General features: G+C 40.9%; 2 protein-coding genes across 3 annotated transcripts in view; one reads left to right on the top strand and one right to left on the bottom strand.

Annotated features, from left to right (window-relative positions):
- The first annotated feature begins 293 nt into the window (after nt 1–293).
- On the top strand, nt 294–16231 carry synm (synemin, intermediate filament protein). The gene is made up of 4 exons (XM_046351558.1): nt 294–1199; nt 4227–4351; nt 6307–6362; nt 11079–16231. The coding sequence occupies exons 1-4, from the start codon at nt 411–413 to the stop codon at nt 13166–13168; spliced, it is 3060 nt and encodes a 1019-aa protein (XP_046207514.1). The 5' UTR covers nt 294–410; the 3' UTR covers nt 13169–16231.
- ttc23 (tetratricopeptide repeat domain 23) overlaps nt 16228–19083 on the bottom strand; it is a 21895-nt gene continuing 19039 nt past the window's right edge. For both annotated transcript variants that reach the window (XM_046351559.1, XM_046351560.1), the window contains exons 10-11: nt 16890–16972; nt 16228–16686 (exon numbers count right to left, since the gene is read on the bottom strand). In XM_046351559.1, the coding sequence (XP_046207515.1) occupies nt 16566–16686; nt 16890–16972 (204 nt within the window). In that variant the 3' untranslated portion in view covers nt 16228–16565. The remainder of the gene's footprint in view (nt 16687–16889; nt 16973–19083) is intronic.

Raw genomic sequence — 19083 nt, 5'->3', positions numbered from 1 at the left:
ATTCAGGAAATAGAATCTCTACCTATGGATTACATGTATGTCTATAAAGAGATTAATCAATAATAGTTTAATGAAAGCCTAATTAAAAACAATTATTTGCGTGATATAGGCTATTATCTATGTTAGAACCGCGCCCCGTTGCATTGTCAATGTCTCTCCACTTGGGAGCGCTGTAGCCCACCATTGTGAAAGCTAAGGAGATTTCTAACCAACTAACATCTACCAGGATAACGGGACGTTAGAACACATAATCAAGCCCCCGCCCACCTTCTGCACTTGACAAGTCAAGCCCTCATCACATAGTTGCATCACAGCTCTGCTCACAAACGCACTTGCAAATAAGACCAGTACAACATTTCCCCTGTATAGAAATATAAAGAAGCAAAGGTGTACAATTTGTAAATGACAAAATGTTACAATTCAGGAGCTTCGATGCCGAAAAACATCAATTACAGGAGCTCAACAACAGACTGGGCCAGTATCTGTCAAGAACGAAGCAGTTGGAGCATGAAAATGCAATCCTGATAACTGAAATAAACAAGAGAAGACAAGATAAAACGGTGGAATGGGACAACAAATGTATGGCCGAAATGCGGGACCTGAGGAGAACGGTGGGGCAACTATCCTTCGATAAGTCCCGAGCCGAGATGGAACGAGAGAAGTTATGGCAAGAGTTTCAGATGTTACAGTCTATGTGTGGTGAGGAGCAGGTGGTATGCAAAGACATTGATGGAGAGATGAAAGGTTGCGAAAAGCAGCTTCAAAAAGCTCAACAGACTAATGGTGCACTTGAGGAACGTCTGTTCCAGCTTGAGAACGAGTGCAGATTTATTGAGGATGCGCACAGAGAAGAAATGACCAAGCTTCAGAACCAGGTCCATTCACGACCTAATGTTACCAAAATATATCATGGCCCTCCGGGAGTCTCGATGGAAGATATGCAACAGTACGCCCTCAGCCTGGCCGATGGATGGATGGACACTTTCGAAATGTATCGAAGGAAGGTCGAAGAAATGGAGGACTCGATCAAAGCCGACCAGATGAGGCTGCATGATCTCCAAAGGGAAAAGATACATTATGCCGCAGAGTTTGACAAATTACGCAAAGAGGCTGACACGCACGGTCAGATTCAAATACACCTGGAGGAACAGCTCATAGACATGCAGGAGAACTTCCATGGGGACATCACCAAGTATCAGGTGAGAAAATTGGGTTTGCAACCCATGTTACTTTAGACATCACTCTCTGTCGGTCATGCTGTTTTTTTAGAAGAGTTAAAAAAAAATGCAATACGTGTGTTATTTTTGGATCTGTTTATGGATCATAAAATGTATTTCTTCAACGTGATGGGTGCTGCGCACAGATTGCCCAGCCTTTCCATGAGAGCTGACCACCTCCTCCTCTCGGTGCCACACCCACGATCTGACGAGAGAGAGCAGCTACCCCAACATCCACAATGTGTTTTTTAATAGCTCATTATCATATTTTATATCATTATGCATAATTATTATGATGACAGATGGGTCTTTATATAAATTATAGTGTTTGGTAATGTCAAAATTAAAATTAAAAAATCTAAATGAAAATGACTGAACTAATTGATCAGCTATGTCTTCACGGATAATGTTCACAGTATGCTGTATGCTTTCAAAGTTATGTTTAAACTACACAAAATCTGCATACTTGATTAATTTAGTGAAACAGCAGGGGCCACTCTTGCTCAGCTCGTGCACATCAATCACCAATCATATTGGCCCACATGAATTAAAAAGAGGGGCAAAGGTTACTGCAGGAGCTGTGGAATTGATACATGAGCCACACCTCCTTGTGGTTCAGAAGTATCACTATCCAACTTGAAGGGTCATGGTACTACTTTGTGATTCTAAATGTGCACAACTACTGCATATAAACTATCATTCAGTGCATGTTCCCTGACAGGCCTGTTTGGACCACAGTGGGGAGTGCCATTCTGTTGTTTCACACCCACTGCCTTCATTCATCCACTGGGATCACGCTTTTATAGATGATATCAACACACAGTCGCTGGTTTTGAAGCAAATACATCTAGAAAATAATCTCAGGAGCTTTGATTTATAGCCCATGCCGTTAAAAGGACTGCCCAAAACTCCATAACCACAGAGAAAAATGCATTCTGCACCAGTGCAGTGTTTCAGGACAGACTAAAAGGATTGCATCAGCCACTTAAACCAATTAGCTGATGCAGAGACTAATCCTTAGTGACCTACTAATGATAGAGCTATACCAAGCAGGTCAATCATTTTTCTCCCATGCACATTTGCAAGTCAACTGCATTGAATTTAAATGTATGTTATGCATGATATTGTTGTAAAACTCTCAAGTTATGTCTAATTGTTAAAAATTATGTTGCAATCCCAATAAATTAATTGTAAATTGACCCTGACACTCATCCAATGGGATGCCATATTTCACTCTAGGAAAGTGAGTGTCAGACTAGACTTAAAGGGACAGTTGTTGAGCTGACTAATTCGTCTGATCTGTTAGAGGGATCACCCATGATTAATCCAGTCCATCCTCCTTCTCCTTTAAATGAGAGGTAACAGTGAACTAGAGTTCACCAGCTTGTAGTCCTAAAAAACATAAATTAGTTATATCTTGTTCATTCAGCCATTCCTATGGGGGAAATTAATGGGAAAATAATGAAGTTTTGGGATAAAAGCCAAAAATAAGGTTTGAGGTTAACACAGGCTTACATGCTGACCACACCACTTGTGCTCGTTCGTGTTGATTTTGTCCACCCACACCAGACGCGATCAGGACACGCAGGTTGAAATATCAAAACAAACTCTAAACCAACTATATTAATTTTGGGACAAAAAGCCAACATTTATGGCAATTTAGCAATTTAGCTAGTTAGCTTGCTGTTGCTAGCTAATTCGTCCTGGAATATAAACATTTGGTTGTTATTTTACCTGAAATACACAAGGTCCTCTACTCCAACAATTAATCAACGGATAAAAGTGTAAACCGAGTTAGTTTCTAGTAGTCTCTCCTCCTTCAGGCTTCTTCTTCTTCTTTGGACTTTATATGGCGGTCGGCAACCATTTTTAAGGTGCATTACCACCATCAATTGGACTGGAGTGTGGACCTCAGTTCGTCTTTCAATCACCCACGTGGGTAAATGCTCCTAAAAACCAATGGGGAGATGGGAGAGGAAGGACTTGTAGCGTGTTAAGCATCACAAATAGAACCAAGTTCTATTTTAGCACCTTGCGACACAGACACTCGTTGGCACGTGTGAGCAGTGTGGGTGCAATGATTGAGTAACATGAATGTGTACATTTATTTTGCAAACCTCGCTCGCGCGTGTCAGTTAACATGACATTTAGGAATTATGAATCATTTATGTGCTAGTTGTGATTACATAAATGCTTCAAAATTCACAAAAAGTGACATTAGCTGATGAAGATGATCTACTAGAACAAAACATATAAGGCTCAGATACACCAACACCATTTGCTGGCCAAGAGTACTTAGCACCCCTGAACCTAATTTGCGAACCGTGTGCACACCAATTTTACATGTAGAATTGTGTGACAAAATGGCGTCAGTCAGATGTCTACAGCGGGTGGTCCCTAAAACACAGCACGCTGAACAAACACTAGATCCACATTTGGTGCAATGTGTTTTAGATCTCTTAAGCCTGTGTTTACCACAGACCTTATTTTTCATCATTTATCCAAAAAAACTACAAAAAATCCATTCATTTCCCCATAGGCTTCGGCCGACAAGCCATGGCGAAGTTAGCCCCCGTCAGTGCATACAAAAAGAAGGCATTACTATTGCTCTCTCTAGGGAAGGTGTCTCAAGGGCCTTGAAACAGGTGCACAACACAACAGCACTGCTAAAGTTCACCCTAACACGCTCAATACAATTGAATCGGTTACCTACTTAGAAATAAACAAGGAGGGTCAGATGGTGAACCAAGTACTATTGAAACTGACAAGTAGTTCAATGCATGACCATATAGGTACTGTAGAGGGACAAACCTGGACAGTCATTTGTGACCTGAAAGATGTCTTTATATTCATACTCAGGGCACCATCTCTTATCTTAATTCCCTCTACCTGATATTGCAATGAACAAAGAAATGTAGACCATCCCTATAATAGTCTCATAGAAGTATGTTAGAACAGGATTGAAGGGAATGTACAGGTTCACAATTCTGTTCCATGGTCTCTTTGCAGGTGATTATTGATGAATTGGAGAGGGAGCGGGAAATGTTGGCCAACACCATGGCAGAAAGGGTCAGAGACCACCAGGATCTCCTGCAGGTCAAGATGGATCTGGGCATGGAGGTGGCTTACTACAGGTAGGTCTTCTTATGTTCAGGTTAGGCCTTTCTGAGTTCAATAGAGACTACTATGGAGACTTGTAGTATAAATGACTGTAATGCAACCCATAGTAGCCTTACTTCTCATGTGATCCAAGCATGGTTAAATATTTACTGTGACATTTATTCTGCATCATGGGTTAGGACCTGTGGAGAGACCCTTTTTACGATCTTGGGAAATCAGAGGAGCTGGCTGACAATGCTGATTCTGAGGAATACAACGTTGTGCTTTTTAATCAACTGTCAGATGACAGTGCGTGTGTAAAAACAATATGTTTAATATCGTAATTTGATAGTACCATGGAATTACAAAGCAGCGTTATGTATAATAATACAACTGTTTTGCCTGTTGATGCTAGTTCTGTCATGTTAGGCCCAACACAGATCCTTCAATGCTGCAGTGTTGTTGGTCTTGGAATGTATTTATAGTGATTTCACCCTTCACTGTAGCTGCAAAGCAAATGCTCTGTTGCCCTCCCATGTGGCAGGGGCTCTTAGCATTCCTGCACACAGCCTTTACTTATATTAACTCCTGATGCTATCCACATTGGGGCAGCAGGGTAGCCTAGTGGTTAGAGTAGTAACCGGAAGGTTGCAAGTTCAAACCCCCGAGCTGACAAGGCAGTTAACCCACTGTACCTAGGCTGTCATTGAAAATAAGAATTTGTTCTTATTTTTTCTTTATTTAACTAGGCAAGTCAGTTAAGAATCTTGTCAGCTCGGGGATATGAACTTGCAACCATTCGGTTACTGGTCCAACACTCTAACCACTAGGCTACCCTTAACTGACTTGCCTAGTTAAATAAAGGTACAATAAAGCAAAAACTTTGTGATATCTGTAGGGATATTTTGGCTTATTTGTTATAGTTTGGTTTTCGGTGAACAGGAAATATATGCTTTTCATATCTCTGTTAGAAAAAAGTGTTCAAAAGTGGTTATTACTTGTGAGATGCCAACCTGTTGAGCCCTGTAATGACAATGCCAGACTATTACTATGTCACTACAATTCCCATTGGTCACAGTGGATCACTTCAAGAACACTTCAACATTATCATAACAGAGACTACTTTAGTCCGACAGAATAACTCTGATCGATGCACATGGTTATTTATATAAAGCAATGACATTTAATGATATTGTTTTTTACCCATTGTCCAGAGTTCTTTCAGAAATGTATTACGGACACTGGTCTCTTTTCGGGTATGTTCCAGAGTCTCTTTTCATTTCTCCTGGTCTGGGGCCTATTTCAAAGCTATTTTTACAGACAATTCCCTGGTCTCCAGAGACTCTGAATTGAGCTCTCTTGTAGTAGGCCTACTTAAGGTGACACATCTGCACTTTGTTTACAATATTTGCAAGAAATGAAATGTCTTCCTTGGAGAGGTAGTGGGAAAGCTGGTATGTATGTTAGTGTACGTGCCGATTAACACATTAGGATCTATTAGTAGAGAGTAGACAGCGGTGCATTGTAGCTGTTATTTTTACGGTAGCCTTTTGTGAGGCACACCATGGACTTTCAGAGGGGTTATAGCTTCAGAAAAGTATCCTATGGTAGATTTTGTTTTCCAAAACTTGTTTTGTGGAGCCAATGCTTTGCCGAGGCGTGTGAGCTGGTCAACGTTACTGGTATAGTGTCTTTGTTGTTAATGTCTTTTGGTCTGTTGTAGTAAAGTGTTGTTGTTGACCTGCTCTTTTCTGTATTTGGCCAGGTCCATAGGTTGTGTTCATCGTCTGGTAGCTTACCTCTGTGTTTGATTTGAGGATTGAGATGGCAGAGCAGGGTGATCAGCATTCTCCTGTGAGGCGATTGTAATTGTATGAAAACAAATCGGTGCTTCATTTTGAAGAAGCAATATTGCTCTAAGAATGCAAATCCAATCATATCATTACCATGTATTTATCCTTGGTTTTAATGCCCTTTTGTTTTTCTATAGGGCACTTATTGAAGGAGAGCATCAGCAACATCTGCAGTCAAGAGAAAGAGTCCTAGGTATTGTACATTACTTTCAAATATGTCACGCTTTTGGCTGGGAAATTTGTGTTACTATACACTTGAGAGTAAATTGACATGTTTCAAATGTTTCAGTAGGTGACATCTTATTGGTAGCAATATTTTATTTTACTCAATTACCCTAACTATATATACAGTGCATTTGGAAAGTATTCAGACCCCTTGACTTTTTCCACATTTTGTTTTGTTACAGCGTTATTCTAAAATGGATTAAATAAAACATTTTCCTCATAATTTGCCCATAATGACAAAGCGAAAAATAGGTTTTTAGAAAGGTTTCCTAATCAGAACCTTTGATATGAGACTCGAAATTGAGCTCAGGTGCATCCTGTTTCCATTGATCATGTTTCTATAACTTAATTGGTGTCCATCTGTGTTAAATTCAATTGATTGGACATTATTTGGAAAGGCACACACCTGTCTGTATAAGGTCCCACAGTTGACAGTACATGTCCGAGCAAAAACAAAGCCAGGTTGAAGGAATTGTCCTTCGTGCTCAGAGACAGGATTGTGTCCAAGCACAGATCTGGGAAAGGGTACCCAAACATTTCTGCAGCATTGAAGGTCCCAAGAACACAGTGGCCTCTATCATTCTTAAATGGAAGAAGTTTGGAACCACCAAGGCTCTTCCTACAGCTTGGCCGCTCGGCCAAACTAACCAATCGGGGGGAGAAGGACCTTGGTCAGGGAGGTGACCAAGAACCTGATGGTCACTCTGACAGAGCTCTAGAGTTCCTCTGTGGAAATGGGAGAACCTTCCAGAAGGACAACCCTCTCTGCAGCACTTCACCAATCAGACCTTTATGGTAGAGTGGCCAGACGGAAGCCACTCCTCAGTAAAAAGCACATGACAGCCCGCTTCCAAAAGATACCTAAAGGACTCTCAGACCATGAGAAACAACATTCTCTTCAACATTCTCTTCTCTGAACTTTTTGGTGTGAATGCCAAGCATCATGTCTGGAGGAAACCTCAAACCTGGCACAATCCCTACAGTAAAGCATGGTGGTGGCAGCATCATGCTATGGGGATGTTTTTCAGCGGCAGGGACTGGGAGACTAGTCAGAATCGAGGGAAAGATGAACGGAGTAAAGTACAGAGAGATCCTGCTCCAAAGTGCTCAGGACCTCAGACAGGGGCGAAGGTTCACCTTCCAACTAGACAACGACCCGAAGCACACAGCCATTACAAAGCAGGTGTGGCGTTGGGACAAGTCTCTGGATGTCCTGGAGTGGCCCAGCCAAAGTCCAGAGGCCTCATTTATAAAAATGTTCTTAGATTTATACTTGAACTTAGTCATAAGATAATTTCCGACGGTGTGCTTACGTTTGATTCATAAAAGATACTGAGCATAAAAAACCTTGCTTACACAGGTTCTAAGAAGCCCATTTGTAACTTACTGTGATCTATGAATCTCAAATTAACTTAAAATTGACAGCACATGAAAATGCCTTACAATCAGCGATTTCCCCTCATAGAATGCTAGCACAAATTAGGGTTTAGTCAGGAATAGCCATGGACCAAAAGAGAAAAGCAAACTTTTTGGAAGTCGAGATCACGGCGATGGTAGAGGAGATTGAAGACAGGCAACACGTATTATTCGGTGTACTAAATAGTGGGTTGACAAACAAAACCAAGCAGGTAGCTTGGGAGTGTGTCGCCACTGCCGTGAACGAGGTGGGACAGTAAGACAGAACTGTGGCTGATGTGAAAAAGAAATGGTCTGACCTTAAACTGCAAGGGGAAATAATAATAGCCGTGCATAAGTAGTAGGAAAATCACTTACGTCAAGTCTAGACTTTGCATAGAGATAACATAATTTCCAGGTCAAATTAAGGTTTTATAAATAACTACTTATACTACTTATCGTTTTCTGCGAAAGTCATACTTAAGATCAAAATTGATCGTAAGTCTGTTTTATAAATGAGGCCCCAGACTTGAACCCGATGGAACATCCCTGGAGAGACTTAAAAATAGCTGTGTAAAATAGCTACACTCCCCATCCAACCTGACAGAACTTGAGAGGATCTGCAGAGAAGAATGGGAGAATCTCCCCAAATACAGGTGTGCCAAGCTTGTAGTGTCATACCAAAGAAGACTCAAGGCTGTAATCACTGCCAAAGGTGCTTCAACAAAGTCTGAATACTGATGTTAATGTGATATTTCAGTTTGTTATTTTTTATAAATCAAATCAAATCAAATGTATTTATATAGCCCTTCGTACATCAGCTGATATCTCAAAGTGCGGTACAGAAACCCAGCCTAAAACCCCAAACAGCAAGCAATGCAGGTGTAGAAGCTAAATTTGAAAAAAAAACAGTTTTTGATTTGTCATTATGGGGTATTGTGTGTAGACAGATGAGGGGGAAAATAACAATTGAATCTATTTTAGAATAAGGCTGTTACGTAAAAAATTCAAGGGGTCTGAATACTTTCCACATACCCTGTGGGTGGGCCTATGCCCTCCCAGGCCCACCCATGGCTGTGCCCCTGCCCAGTCCTGTGATATCCATAGATTAGGGCCTAATTTATTATTTTCAATTGACTGATTTCTTTATGTGAACTATAACTCAGTAAAGTCAGTAAAATTATTGCATGTTGCGTTTATATTTTTGTTCAGTATATATATATATATATATACACACACACACAGTACCAGTTAAGAGTTTGGACACACACACACACACACACACACACACACACACACACACACACACACACACACACACACACACACACACACACACACACACACACACACACACACACACACACACACACACACACACACACACACACACACACACACACAGTACCAGTTAAAAGTTTGGACACACCTACTCATTCAAGGGTTTTTCTTTATTTTACTATCTTCTACATTGTAGAATAATAGTGAAGATATCAAACTATGAAATAATTCATATGGAATTATGTAGTAACAAAAAAAGTGTTAAACAAATCAAATTATATTTGATTTTAGATTCTTCAAAGTAGCCACCCTTTGCCTTGATGATGCCTTGAACACTCTTGGCATTCTCTCAACTAGCTTCATGAGGTAGTCACCTGATATGCATTTCAATTAACAAGTATGCCTAGTAAATGTGTGGTATTTCTTTCCTTCTTAATGCGTTTGATCCAATCAGTTGGGTTGTGACAAGGCAGGGTTGGTATACAGAAGATATCCCTATTTGGTAAACGATCAAGTCCATATTATGGCAAGAACAGGTTGGAACCAAAAATCAAACATTTGGACTCATCAGACCAAAGGTCAGATTTTCACAAGTCTAATGTCCATTCCTCGTGTTTCTTGGCCCAAGCAAGTCTCTTCTTCCTATTGGTGTCCTTTAGTAGTGGTTTCTTTGCAGCAATTTGACTATGAAGGTCTGATTCACGTAGTCTCCTCTGAACAGTTGATGTTGAGATGTCTGTTACTTGAACTCTGTGAAGCATTTATTTGGGCTGCAATTTCTGAGGCTGGTAGCTCTAATGTACTTATCCTCTGCAGCAGAGGTGACTCTGGGTCTTCCTTTCCTGTGGCAGTCCTCATGTGAGCCAGTTTCATCATAGCGCTTGATGGTTTTTGCGACTGCAATTGAAGAAACTTTCAAAGTTTTAGAAATGTTCCGTATTGACTGACTGATGTTTTATTGTAATGATGGACTGTCATTTCTCTTTGCTTATTTGAGCTGTTATTTCCATAATATGGACTTGGTCATTTACCAAGTAGGGCTGTCTTCTGTATACCAACCCTACCTTGTCACAACACAACTGATTTGCTGAAACGCATTAAAAACGAAAGAAATACCACAAATGAACTTTTAACAAGGCATACTTGTTAATTGAAATGCATTCCAGATGACTACCTCATGAAGCTGGTTGAGAGAAAGCCAAGAGTGTATAAAGAAAGCTGTCATCAAGGCAAAGGGTGACTACTTTGAAGAATCTCAAATATAAAATATATTTTGATTTGTTTAACACGTTTTTGGTTACTGCATGATCCCATATGAGCTATTTCATAGGTTTGATGTCTTCACTATTATTCTACAATATAGAAAATAGTAAAAATAAAGAAAACCCTTGAAATAGTAGGTGTGTCCAAACTTTTGACAGGTACTGTAAATATACTATATAGTATGAGGACATCAATTCAATTTAGTGGATTTGGCTATTTCAGCCACACCCGTTGCTGACCTCTATAAGGTTTCGAAAGCATTCCACAGGAATGCTGGCCCATGTTGACTACAATGCATCCCAAGGTTGTACCAAGTTGGCTGGAGGTCCTTTGGGTGGTGAACCATTCTTGATACACACAGGAAGCTGTTGAGTGTGAAAAACCCAGCAGCCTTGCAGTTCTTACCATAACCCATTCAAAAGGAACTAAAATATTTTGTTTCGCCCATTAACTCTCTGAATGTTACACATACACAATCCATGTCTCAAATGTTCAAGGCTTAAAAATCCTTCTTTAACCTGTCTCTTCCCCTTCATCTACACTGATTGAAGTGGATTTAACAGGTGACATCAATAAGGGATCATAGATTTAATCTGGATTCACCTGATCATTATATGTCATGGAAAGAGCAGGTGTTAATGTTTTGTATACTCAGTGTATATATATGCAGTGATAAACATTTCCCAATGTATTTATATAAAGGATTTATAATCATATTAATTTGGTCCTTAACTCTCTACCTCAGATATTAAGATGAGGCCTCCACAACCCTACAAACCAAGAGTTTCCACCTCAGCCAGACAGGATGTAAGGAAGCATCTGGATGTGAGATACATGGAACCAACCTCAAGCTTGAGAAAATCACCTGTTCCATCTCAGTATGGTCGCACCAGTCCTTCCAGGGTCATACCTATCTCAGTCACAGGCAGCAGCTACAATAGGAATCAGAGTCCTGCAGCCAGAAGGGACATGGTCTCGTTCACTAAATCCCAGTCTGCATCCTCCAGCTCTTCATCCTCTACTATTAAACCTGTGGCCCAGAGTACCGACAAGAAGAATGTGGATGCTCAGAAAAAAGTTGTGGAGGAGAGGAGTGTGAGAATCAAAGAGGTGTCACAACACTCAGCTAAGGATTCTCGAGGCCATTCTGGAGGCACAGCAAACAAGTCCAGTCCCATTGCCTCACCCACTGCTGACATCAAATCAGTGAGAATAGTGTCACCACCAATGATGAGTCTGAGCAGAAACACGGAGGAGAACAGCAAAAAGAAAGGAGAGAGGCAAGTTGAAAGAGAGGTGAGAGGCGATGTATTTCATCTTCAGAATGTCGAGATGCATGCCAAAGAGGGCAACGTTGCAGGCACCACAACAAGTGATGAGATGGTCTTAGACTCTGTGTCTATGGAAGAACTTATTGATAAGGTCATGAAACCTGCTGGTTTCGATCGAATGGTCTGCAGCTCATCTCCAGACTCCAAGATCACTTACCATGTGGAGAAAACGGAGCAGGAGGACGGGTCAACAAAGACACAGATTATCCTGGAGTCCAAGGTCCAGGAGGAGCTGGATATGTCAGAGGACTCTGCACTGGAACAACTGCTCAGCAAGGGAGTGAAACACGTGTCACTGGAGGATATCAAGGGCAGTGAAACAGGAAACATGATTCAGAACCTTCTCAGCCTTGGGCTGCATGGAGGAGAGGACATGGAAAACAAGTCTGTCAATGTGGAGATCATTGAGGAACCAGTGGAGGGATACAGTGACGAGGAGTACAAGTTTGAGGAGAAGTCCACACCCAAGTTCTCCCAGCCCTCTTCAATGTTCTTCCAGATTGAAGAGCTAGAGAATGACCCTCACGGCACCATATACCATGAGAGTGGTGCTGAAGTAATGAAAACCTCCATGACAGATGAAAACTATGGCAGGAATGGTGGATCTGTGAAGGTCCAGGAAGACTCCAGAGATAGTGGATCTCCATACTACAGCCACGACCAAGAGTCTCAAGAGTATTTTGTCTCTACACCTGAAGAGCCTGAGGAGGGTGGTGGTATTGCATCATATGGACATTACGGAGTGGTGGACGACCTTTCAGATGAAAGGTACTACCAGGATGGGGGACTCTCAAGGAACAGAATGTTTGTTGAGGAAAGCGATAGTTGCAGACCTGCATCAGACAGTCTGTACATAAAGGGTGACCACTCCTTGGCGCGAGAGAGTTTCCCTGAGTGCATTATTGAAGAGGAGACCATCCATGTCTCCCCCACAGTACAGGAGTCAATGCTTGGATACCTGAGAGAGGAAACTCTGGACCCCAAAGAGCAGCTGAGGGGAGCCTTAGAGCAGCTCCAAGGAACAGTGTCAGGGAGCCTGAAAGAAGAGTTGGCGCTCTTCACAAGAGGCGGCAGTGATGGTCCTCAGAACATATCTGTGGACATCAAGAAAGTACACCAGTCCTCCGATAACGGAACCACGACTATCGTGGCAGAGCTCAAGAGCTCAACAACCCTGGAGGACTCTGGGCTGCTGGAGGAGCAGGGGGATGATGTATCTGAGGAGCAGATCATGGCGGCTCTACGCTCCTCCAACTCCGGCCTTGGAGCAGAGGGAGGATTCACCCTGGTCACAAATGAGATGGGCTGGGTGACTAGCAGTGAGGGACAGGGAGGAGAGTCCACAACTGAAGTCACTGAGAAGCACATCAAGCTGGGTCCATCAGAGAAGTCCTTTTCCTTCCAGATGGATGTGAATAACGGCCAAGGACAGGATCCCCCACTGAAGGTCACCCATGAGAAAAGAGTTTCCACAGTCTATCTTGAATCTAATGAAGATGATTAAAATTAGATCATTTTATTACATTACTCCCCATATTAAGCCACACACCAGTCAATCAGTTGCAACGAACAGTGAGGTGACGTCATTAGTTGCGATTCATAAATTGCGATGCCTACAATCATGGTAAGAATACAAATTATAGCCCTGCCTGTATATCAAAAAGTGAAATAGCATTGGTTACCCATTTTCACACTGCTCTCTGCTTCCCTTTGAGAATAGGTTATATTCATTTCCTGCTAGATACACTCCTCTATTTATTTATTCATACAGTGAAGCTAAAACATTAATGTGGCTCTATACTCCAGCATTTTGGATTTGAGATGAAATGTTTTATATGAGGCGACAGTACAGAATGTCACCGTTAATTGAGGGTATTTTCATACATTGTAAGTAAGCATTTCACTGCAAGGTCAACACCTGTTGTATTTTATTATTATTTTATTTGACCTGTATAACATTTGATTTGACATATCTGTTTTACCATTTATAAATGAATGCACTTCATTTATATAGTCCCCCCGTTTGAAGGTGTCATAAGTAATTGGACAAATGCACTTATAGTGTATTAAATGAAGTCAAAGGTTTAGTACTTGGTCCCATTTTCCTAGCACACAATGACTACATCAAGCTTGTGACTCATTTACAGTTTGCATTTACAGTTTGTTTTTCGGATTATATGTTGTGCCCAATAGAAATTGATGGTGAATAATGTTTTGTCACTTTTATTGTAAATAAGAATCCAATATGTTTCTGAACACTTCTACATGAATGTGGATGCTCCCAGGATGTTGGATAATCATGAATGAATCGTGAATTGTGAAACATGCTTTTTTTGTTGGGGGTATGATGTTTATGCCTCTAACTTTCTCACTCATCATTATTGAAGATGCATTCATGATTATCCAACATCCTGGTAGCATCCAAATGAATGTAGAGGTGTTCAGAAACATTATATTATTTTTTACCGCAAAAGTGGCTCCAAGATGACTCAATACATTTATGTACCAATAATTACAATTAGGCACAACATAATCCAAAATAAGACCAAAACAAACGTGTAGTCACAAGCTTGATGGGACCAAATACTAAACTTACCTGAATTTAATACACTATTAATGACATTTTCCAAATACTTATCACAACTTCAAATGGGGGGGGACTAGATACATAAACTGCATTCATTTCTAAATGGCAAAACAAATATGTATGAAAATACCCACAAATAAAATGTCACATTCTTTACTGTCGCCTCCTATAAAACATTTGATCTCAAATCCAAAATGCTGAAGTTTAGAGCCAAAAAAAAGTAGCTTCACCTTTCAAATAAATATGTAGGGAGTGTATATATGTGTACTAACTTGTACTACACTGCTTAGGCCTCTCTCTCTTTTGCCTGAGATACTTTAACCAAATATGGAATGATGCTAATATACATGTATATCCTTCATTGTTATGGTTAAGATTGCAGTGTTAAAACAGGTTCAACATGTATGTAGCTAGAAGAAAACGTATTCATATTGTTTCCTGTAATGCCATGATATTTGGAACCACATTTAAAGCTAGTGGTTTGTTGCTGAGGGACTTCCTGTGGTTAATAAGTGGAATCATCCAATACAGTGCTTATGATGGATATATTGGAATGTGTTTATGATAGGGCATAAAAGTAAGTGTATCATGTCTTGTCAAATGAAATCTACCCTCTATGAATCATTTGAATTGGAAATAGACTTTTTTAACTGCAATTTGTCAAATCAAATGGGGTGTTACAAATCAAATGGGGTGATATCGAGTGATTCTGATCACCACTTTGCATGTTTGACATTACTTATACGTTTAAAATAATTGTCCCTCAAAATAATTTGATAGTTTATCCTTCCGGTTCCCTCACCATGATCTTTTAATCTGTAAATGGCTTTAGATCGGCGAGAAGTAATCCGGCCATCTTGAATTCCAAAGAGAGGTGTTTTTCTCTGCTTGTAGAGGCAGTGGTAGCAAGACAGACAGAGGCTTTAAACTAGGTGGAAATAACTTGAGGAATGAAGAGACAGAGAGCTAGAGAGAATGAGGAGGTAAGCAGATGGTTAGTGTCTGAGAAGACACCTGTATATCTAATTTCAGTAAACCACAGTACATATGAATTGCCTCGGCATGAGCCATGTTGTGTTGGTGACCAGTGTCAGAATTCACCTTGGCTCAGAGGTGAGTTAGTGTGTGTACCACCGTGGCTATTTTAGGACCAGCGCACCAGCTTAGTAGCACTGCCTGTGTGTGTGTGGTGTGTGTCTGCGTACGTGTGGAAAAACTAAAGCACCTCCAATATGACTTCATCCCACAACCCCCGTCTTCTTCCTCAATAAGCTGCTTTAGAGTTCTTCTCTGCACTAGAGCAGAAACACTGAACACAGATCTTTCACATTATGCTTACTTGGCACGGTCTTGTTATAACAGAGCATAAAGAGTGTGAAAATACAATATAATTGCTTTACAAATTGTTTTGTGACAAAGCTGAACGCAATTGACCTAAAGTAGAGCACTTTAGAGTTGAAAGATGTTAGCTATAAACAATGGTTTGTTGTTGTACTTAAGTGCCCAGATACATTAGAAAAAAGGTTTTGCCTTTCACAGTACAAGTCCTTAAACATCTCTTTAGTGTGTGAATATAGCGTGAAAGACTTTTATAAAACACCCCGTTTGGCCAAAACACTTACATACTGTAGGTTCATTTTGTGTTTAAGAACATTATCAAAAAGGCAGTCCTTTTTGATACGCAACATTGTAGGTGAAATGAAACCTCCAAACTACCCAATGTGCCATGTTTAAACACAAAAATGGTGCAGTACACATTGCAGTGCAAAAGAGCGTTTCATGCCTCAATTTTGAATGTGGGATGTGCTACCCTCATGATTCATTGGTGTTATTTGCATATTGAAAGTAAGTGCTTAAATGCATTAGCCTACTTTATTCTTCTTTTAATAAAGATGGGTGAATTTAGTGAGAATGAGTTTTCAACCATTGTTTGGACACCTCTTCATATTGCAAAAACAATTAAATTACTACTTGAGTGTGTTTCCTGAGTTTGAGTCTTTATTAATACATCATAAACATAACATTGAACGTCTTCGTTGTATACACAGAGAGACAGGGAAGGGACAGAGTCCTCCGCTGCAGCTCTTCTCCTGAGCTGTAGAACCTTCCCTTCATTCTGAGGAGTTCTGTCTGTGTTGTCCTGCCAACAGCCTGACACTAATTTCTCAGAGAATGCACAATGAAAACAGAAAGGATTGCCAGGGGTCTTCTTGGTTCATTTCCAATTCATAGAATTTCTCCTTGCGACAAAGGGAGAGGCTTTACTTTCGTAGAGGGCCAAGGCTCATTCATCCAGCTCAGCTCTGATGGCATGTTAGGAGTCTGACATGTTGGCGTTTCCTCCTGCCTTGCTATAAGAAGGTAGGACTGCACAGAAAGGAGGCCTTGTTTTCAGGCTACCCTCCCTCCTCTGTCTCCCAGCAACCTCGGGCGCCCTGGAAAAACATACACTACTGTAAATGACAATGTGGGTTTAATATATTTAACAGGGCAGACAGTGTAGGGAATGTCCTTTATCATTTTGCCAACACATTAATGTCACCATTTTACTTTCTCTCACAACAATGTTCCTATTGATAAATGCATTGGATGTATAATGTGTTGGTATCGATGGTCATTACTGAGGTTGCAGACTTACTGGGCCAGCATGTCCACTGTCTTCTGCGTGGCTCTTGTCTTCTTATGCTGAGAGCCATACAGGATACTCTGAATGTCCAGACACTGAAACAGAAACAACAAGGTTCACTGTGGGGTAAGATATGATTTGAAATAGGAAAGGATATGACATACTTCTGAATTATTTAGCACAAAATCTGAGGTTAAAGTTCATTCAAATTCAAAGCACTTAGTGACTACAGTGCTAATTGTGTGAACGTATGACAAATAGTAGGGAGGCTGATGGATTGTTTTTGTCTACAAACAATATGAAAAGGTAGAGCTACACTTAGACAGCTGAGGGGTATCAAAACACTTCCTGTCCAATTCTATAGAGAGCTCTTCCCATCCAGAAATAACCCCTCTAGTAACCAGGGTTCAGATAACACCAGTCTATCTGACTCACCCCGGGGAGTAGACACTGACCAGCACATCTCAGGGTATTTCTATGACCAAACAATAACAAACCTGGCATCTGATCTGGTTTAATAGGTTTATAAGGTCAACTCTAGTAGCAGTGATGATCAAGAATGACTTTCTTTAATCAATGGAAATGAGTGGGGAACAACCACTTTGTTTATCTATGTCAGAGCAGATTTGCTGAATGCACTGTAACCATAGAAAACAGTAATGTTGTTATCACACACACGTGTGTGTGTGATAACAACAATGAGAAAGATTATCAAACATTTCCACAATCAACATAAATCACAGGATGTCAACAGAACTTTGTGGAACCAAGGGAAGTGAGTGCTCAATGTTTCCTGCCTGGCGATGGAAACGGCAGAGTAGAGAGCTCGGGGAAACTTTGGCAGATAGCCATCTGGCCTTGGATGTTTTCGTCAGTTCTCCCTGCTGCACTATGTAATGGAAGGACTTCTATTGCAACAGGAAGATGGAGAAAAACTACAAATGTTTGTGTGAGCCATTGTTTTCCCCTTTCATAAACTCTGAGTGTCATGTCAGAGTCAGGCTTCCTTTATAGTCCCCAAAGAGGAAAAAGTTTAGGATAAGTGCAACTCTCTCACTGTCAAGTTTCATGTATTTTTTCCTTTGAGAAATCCTCTTGGATTCTGTCCAGATTTCTAAATCTAACATCATGGCTCCAGAGAGCAGTGGTTGTCATGGTAACGGGGGAAAGAACATGATAACACTGCACGTTATCTGTCAGGGGTACTTCAGAAAGGTTACCCATCCCGTCCGGATAAGAAGCAGAGTGTGGGAGCTCTGATTCACTCTGGGATACTTGGACCCACTTTGCACTTAGATACAATAACAAAGCAACATAGCAACAAGGCTCCTTAACTTACAGGCTTGTTATTACTAGTACTCTGAAATCTCCCTGAACTGGACTATTTTAATGTGTTTCTGGGGATGGAGAGAACGAGCTCAGAAGGCAAGGACGGAGAAAGTGTGTCAATGTATATGTGTGTCATACTTAGTATATAGCTATTGATGACAGGTATTTGTTATAAGCATTAACTGTGTCTTTTATAAATCAAACATAATTGGCACAAACACAGTTTAAAAAATAAATTATTATTTATCCGTTATTTTACCAGGTAAGTTGACTGAGAACACATTCTCATTTGCAGCAACGACCTGGGGAATAGTTACAGGGGAGAGGAGGGGGATGAATGAGCCAATTGTAAACTGGGGATTATTAGGTGACCGTGATGGTTTGAGGGCCAGATTGGGACTTTAGCCAGGACACCGGGGTTAATACCCCTACTCTTACGATAAGTGCCATGGGATCTTTAATGACCTCAGAGAGTCAGGACACCCGTTTAACATCCCATCCGAAAGATGGCACCCTACACAGGGCAGTGTCCCCAATCATTGCCCTGGGCCATTGGGATATTTTTTTAGACCAGAGGAAAGAGTGCCTCCTACTGGCCCTCCAACACCACTTCCAGCAGCATCTGGTCTCCCATCCAGGAACTGATCAGGACCAACACCGCTTAGCTTCAGAAGCAAGCCAGCAGTGGTATGCAGGGTGGTATGCTGTGGTGTTGACAAGGAACTTGTAAGGCAACTTTTTGTTACCTGTTTTCTGAGTGGTAGTCATCATATAAGTTTCATATTCCATCTGTATACAGGGACAGATTCAGGAATTTTAGATTTAGAAGGACGTAATGGCCTGACAGTCTAATTGGAGTCAGTGGCCCCTTTAATTT

This window comes from Oncorhynchus gorbuscha, linkage group LG01, assembly GCF_021184085.1.
Source record: "Oncorhynchus gorbuscha isolate QuinsamMale2020 ecotype Even-year linkage group LG01, OgorEven_v1.0, whole genome shotgun sequence".
NCBI lineage: Eukaryota > Metazoa > Chordata > Actinopteri > Salmoniformes > Salmonidae > Oncorhynchus > Oncorhynchus gorbuscha.
Note: the sequence above shows the minus strand (reverse complement) of the source record. Positions and strands in the feature narration are given on the sequence as shown.

Excerpts from the sequence above, each read along its gene's own strand:
- synm (XM_046351558.1), top strand. The coding sequence starts at position 411 with ATGTTACAATTCAGGAGCTTCGATGCCGAAAAACATCAATTACAGGAG. Across the intron at positions 1,200-4,226 it reads GGGACATCACCAAGTATCAG|GTGATTATTGATGAATTGGA; the intron begins GTGAGAAAATTG and ends GTCTCTTTGCAG. Across the intron at positions 4,352-6,306 it reads ATGGAGGTGGCTTACTACAG|GGCACTTATTGAAGGAGAGC; the intron begins GTAGGTCTTCTT and ends GTTTTTCTATAG.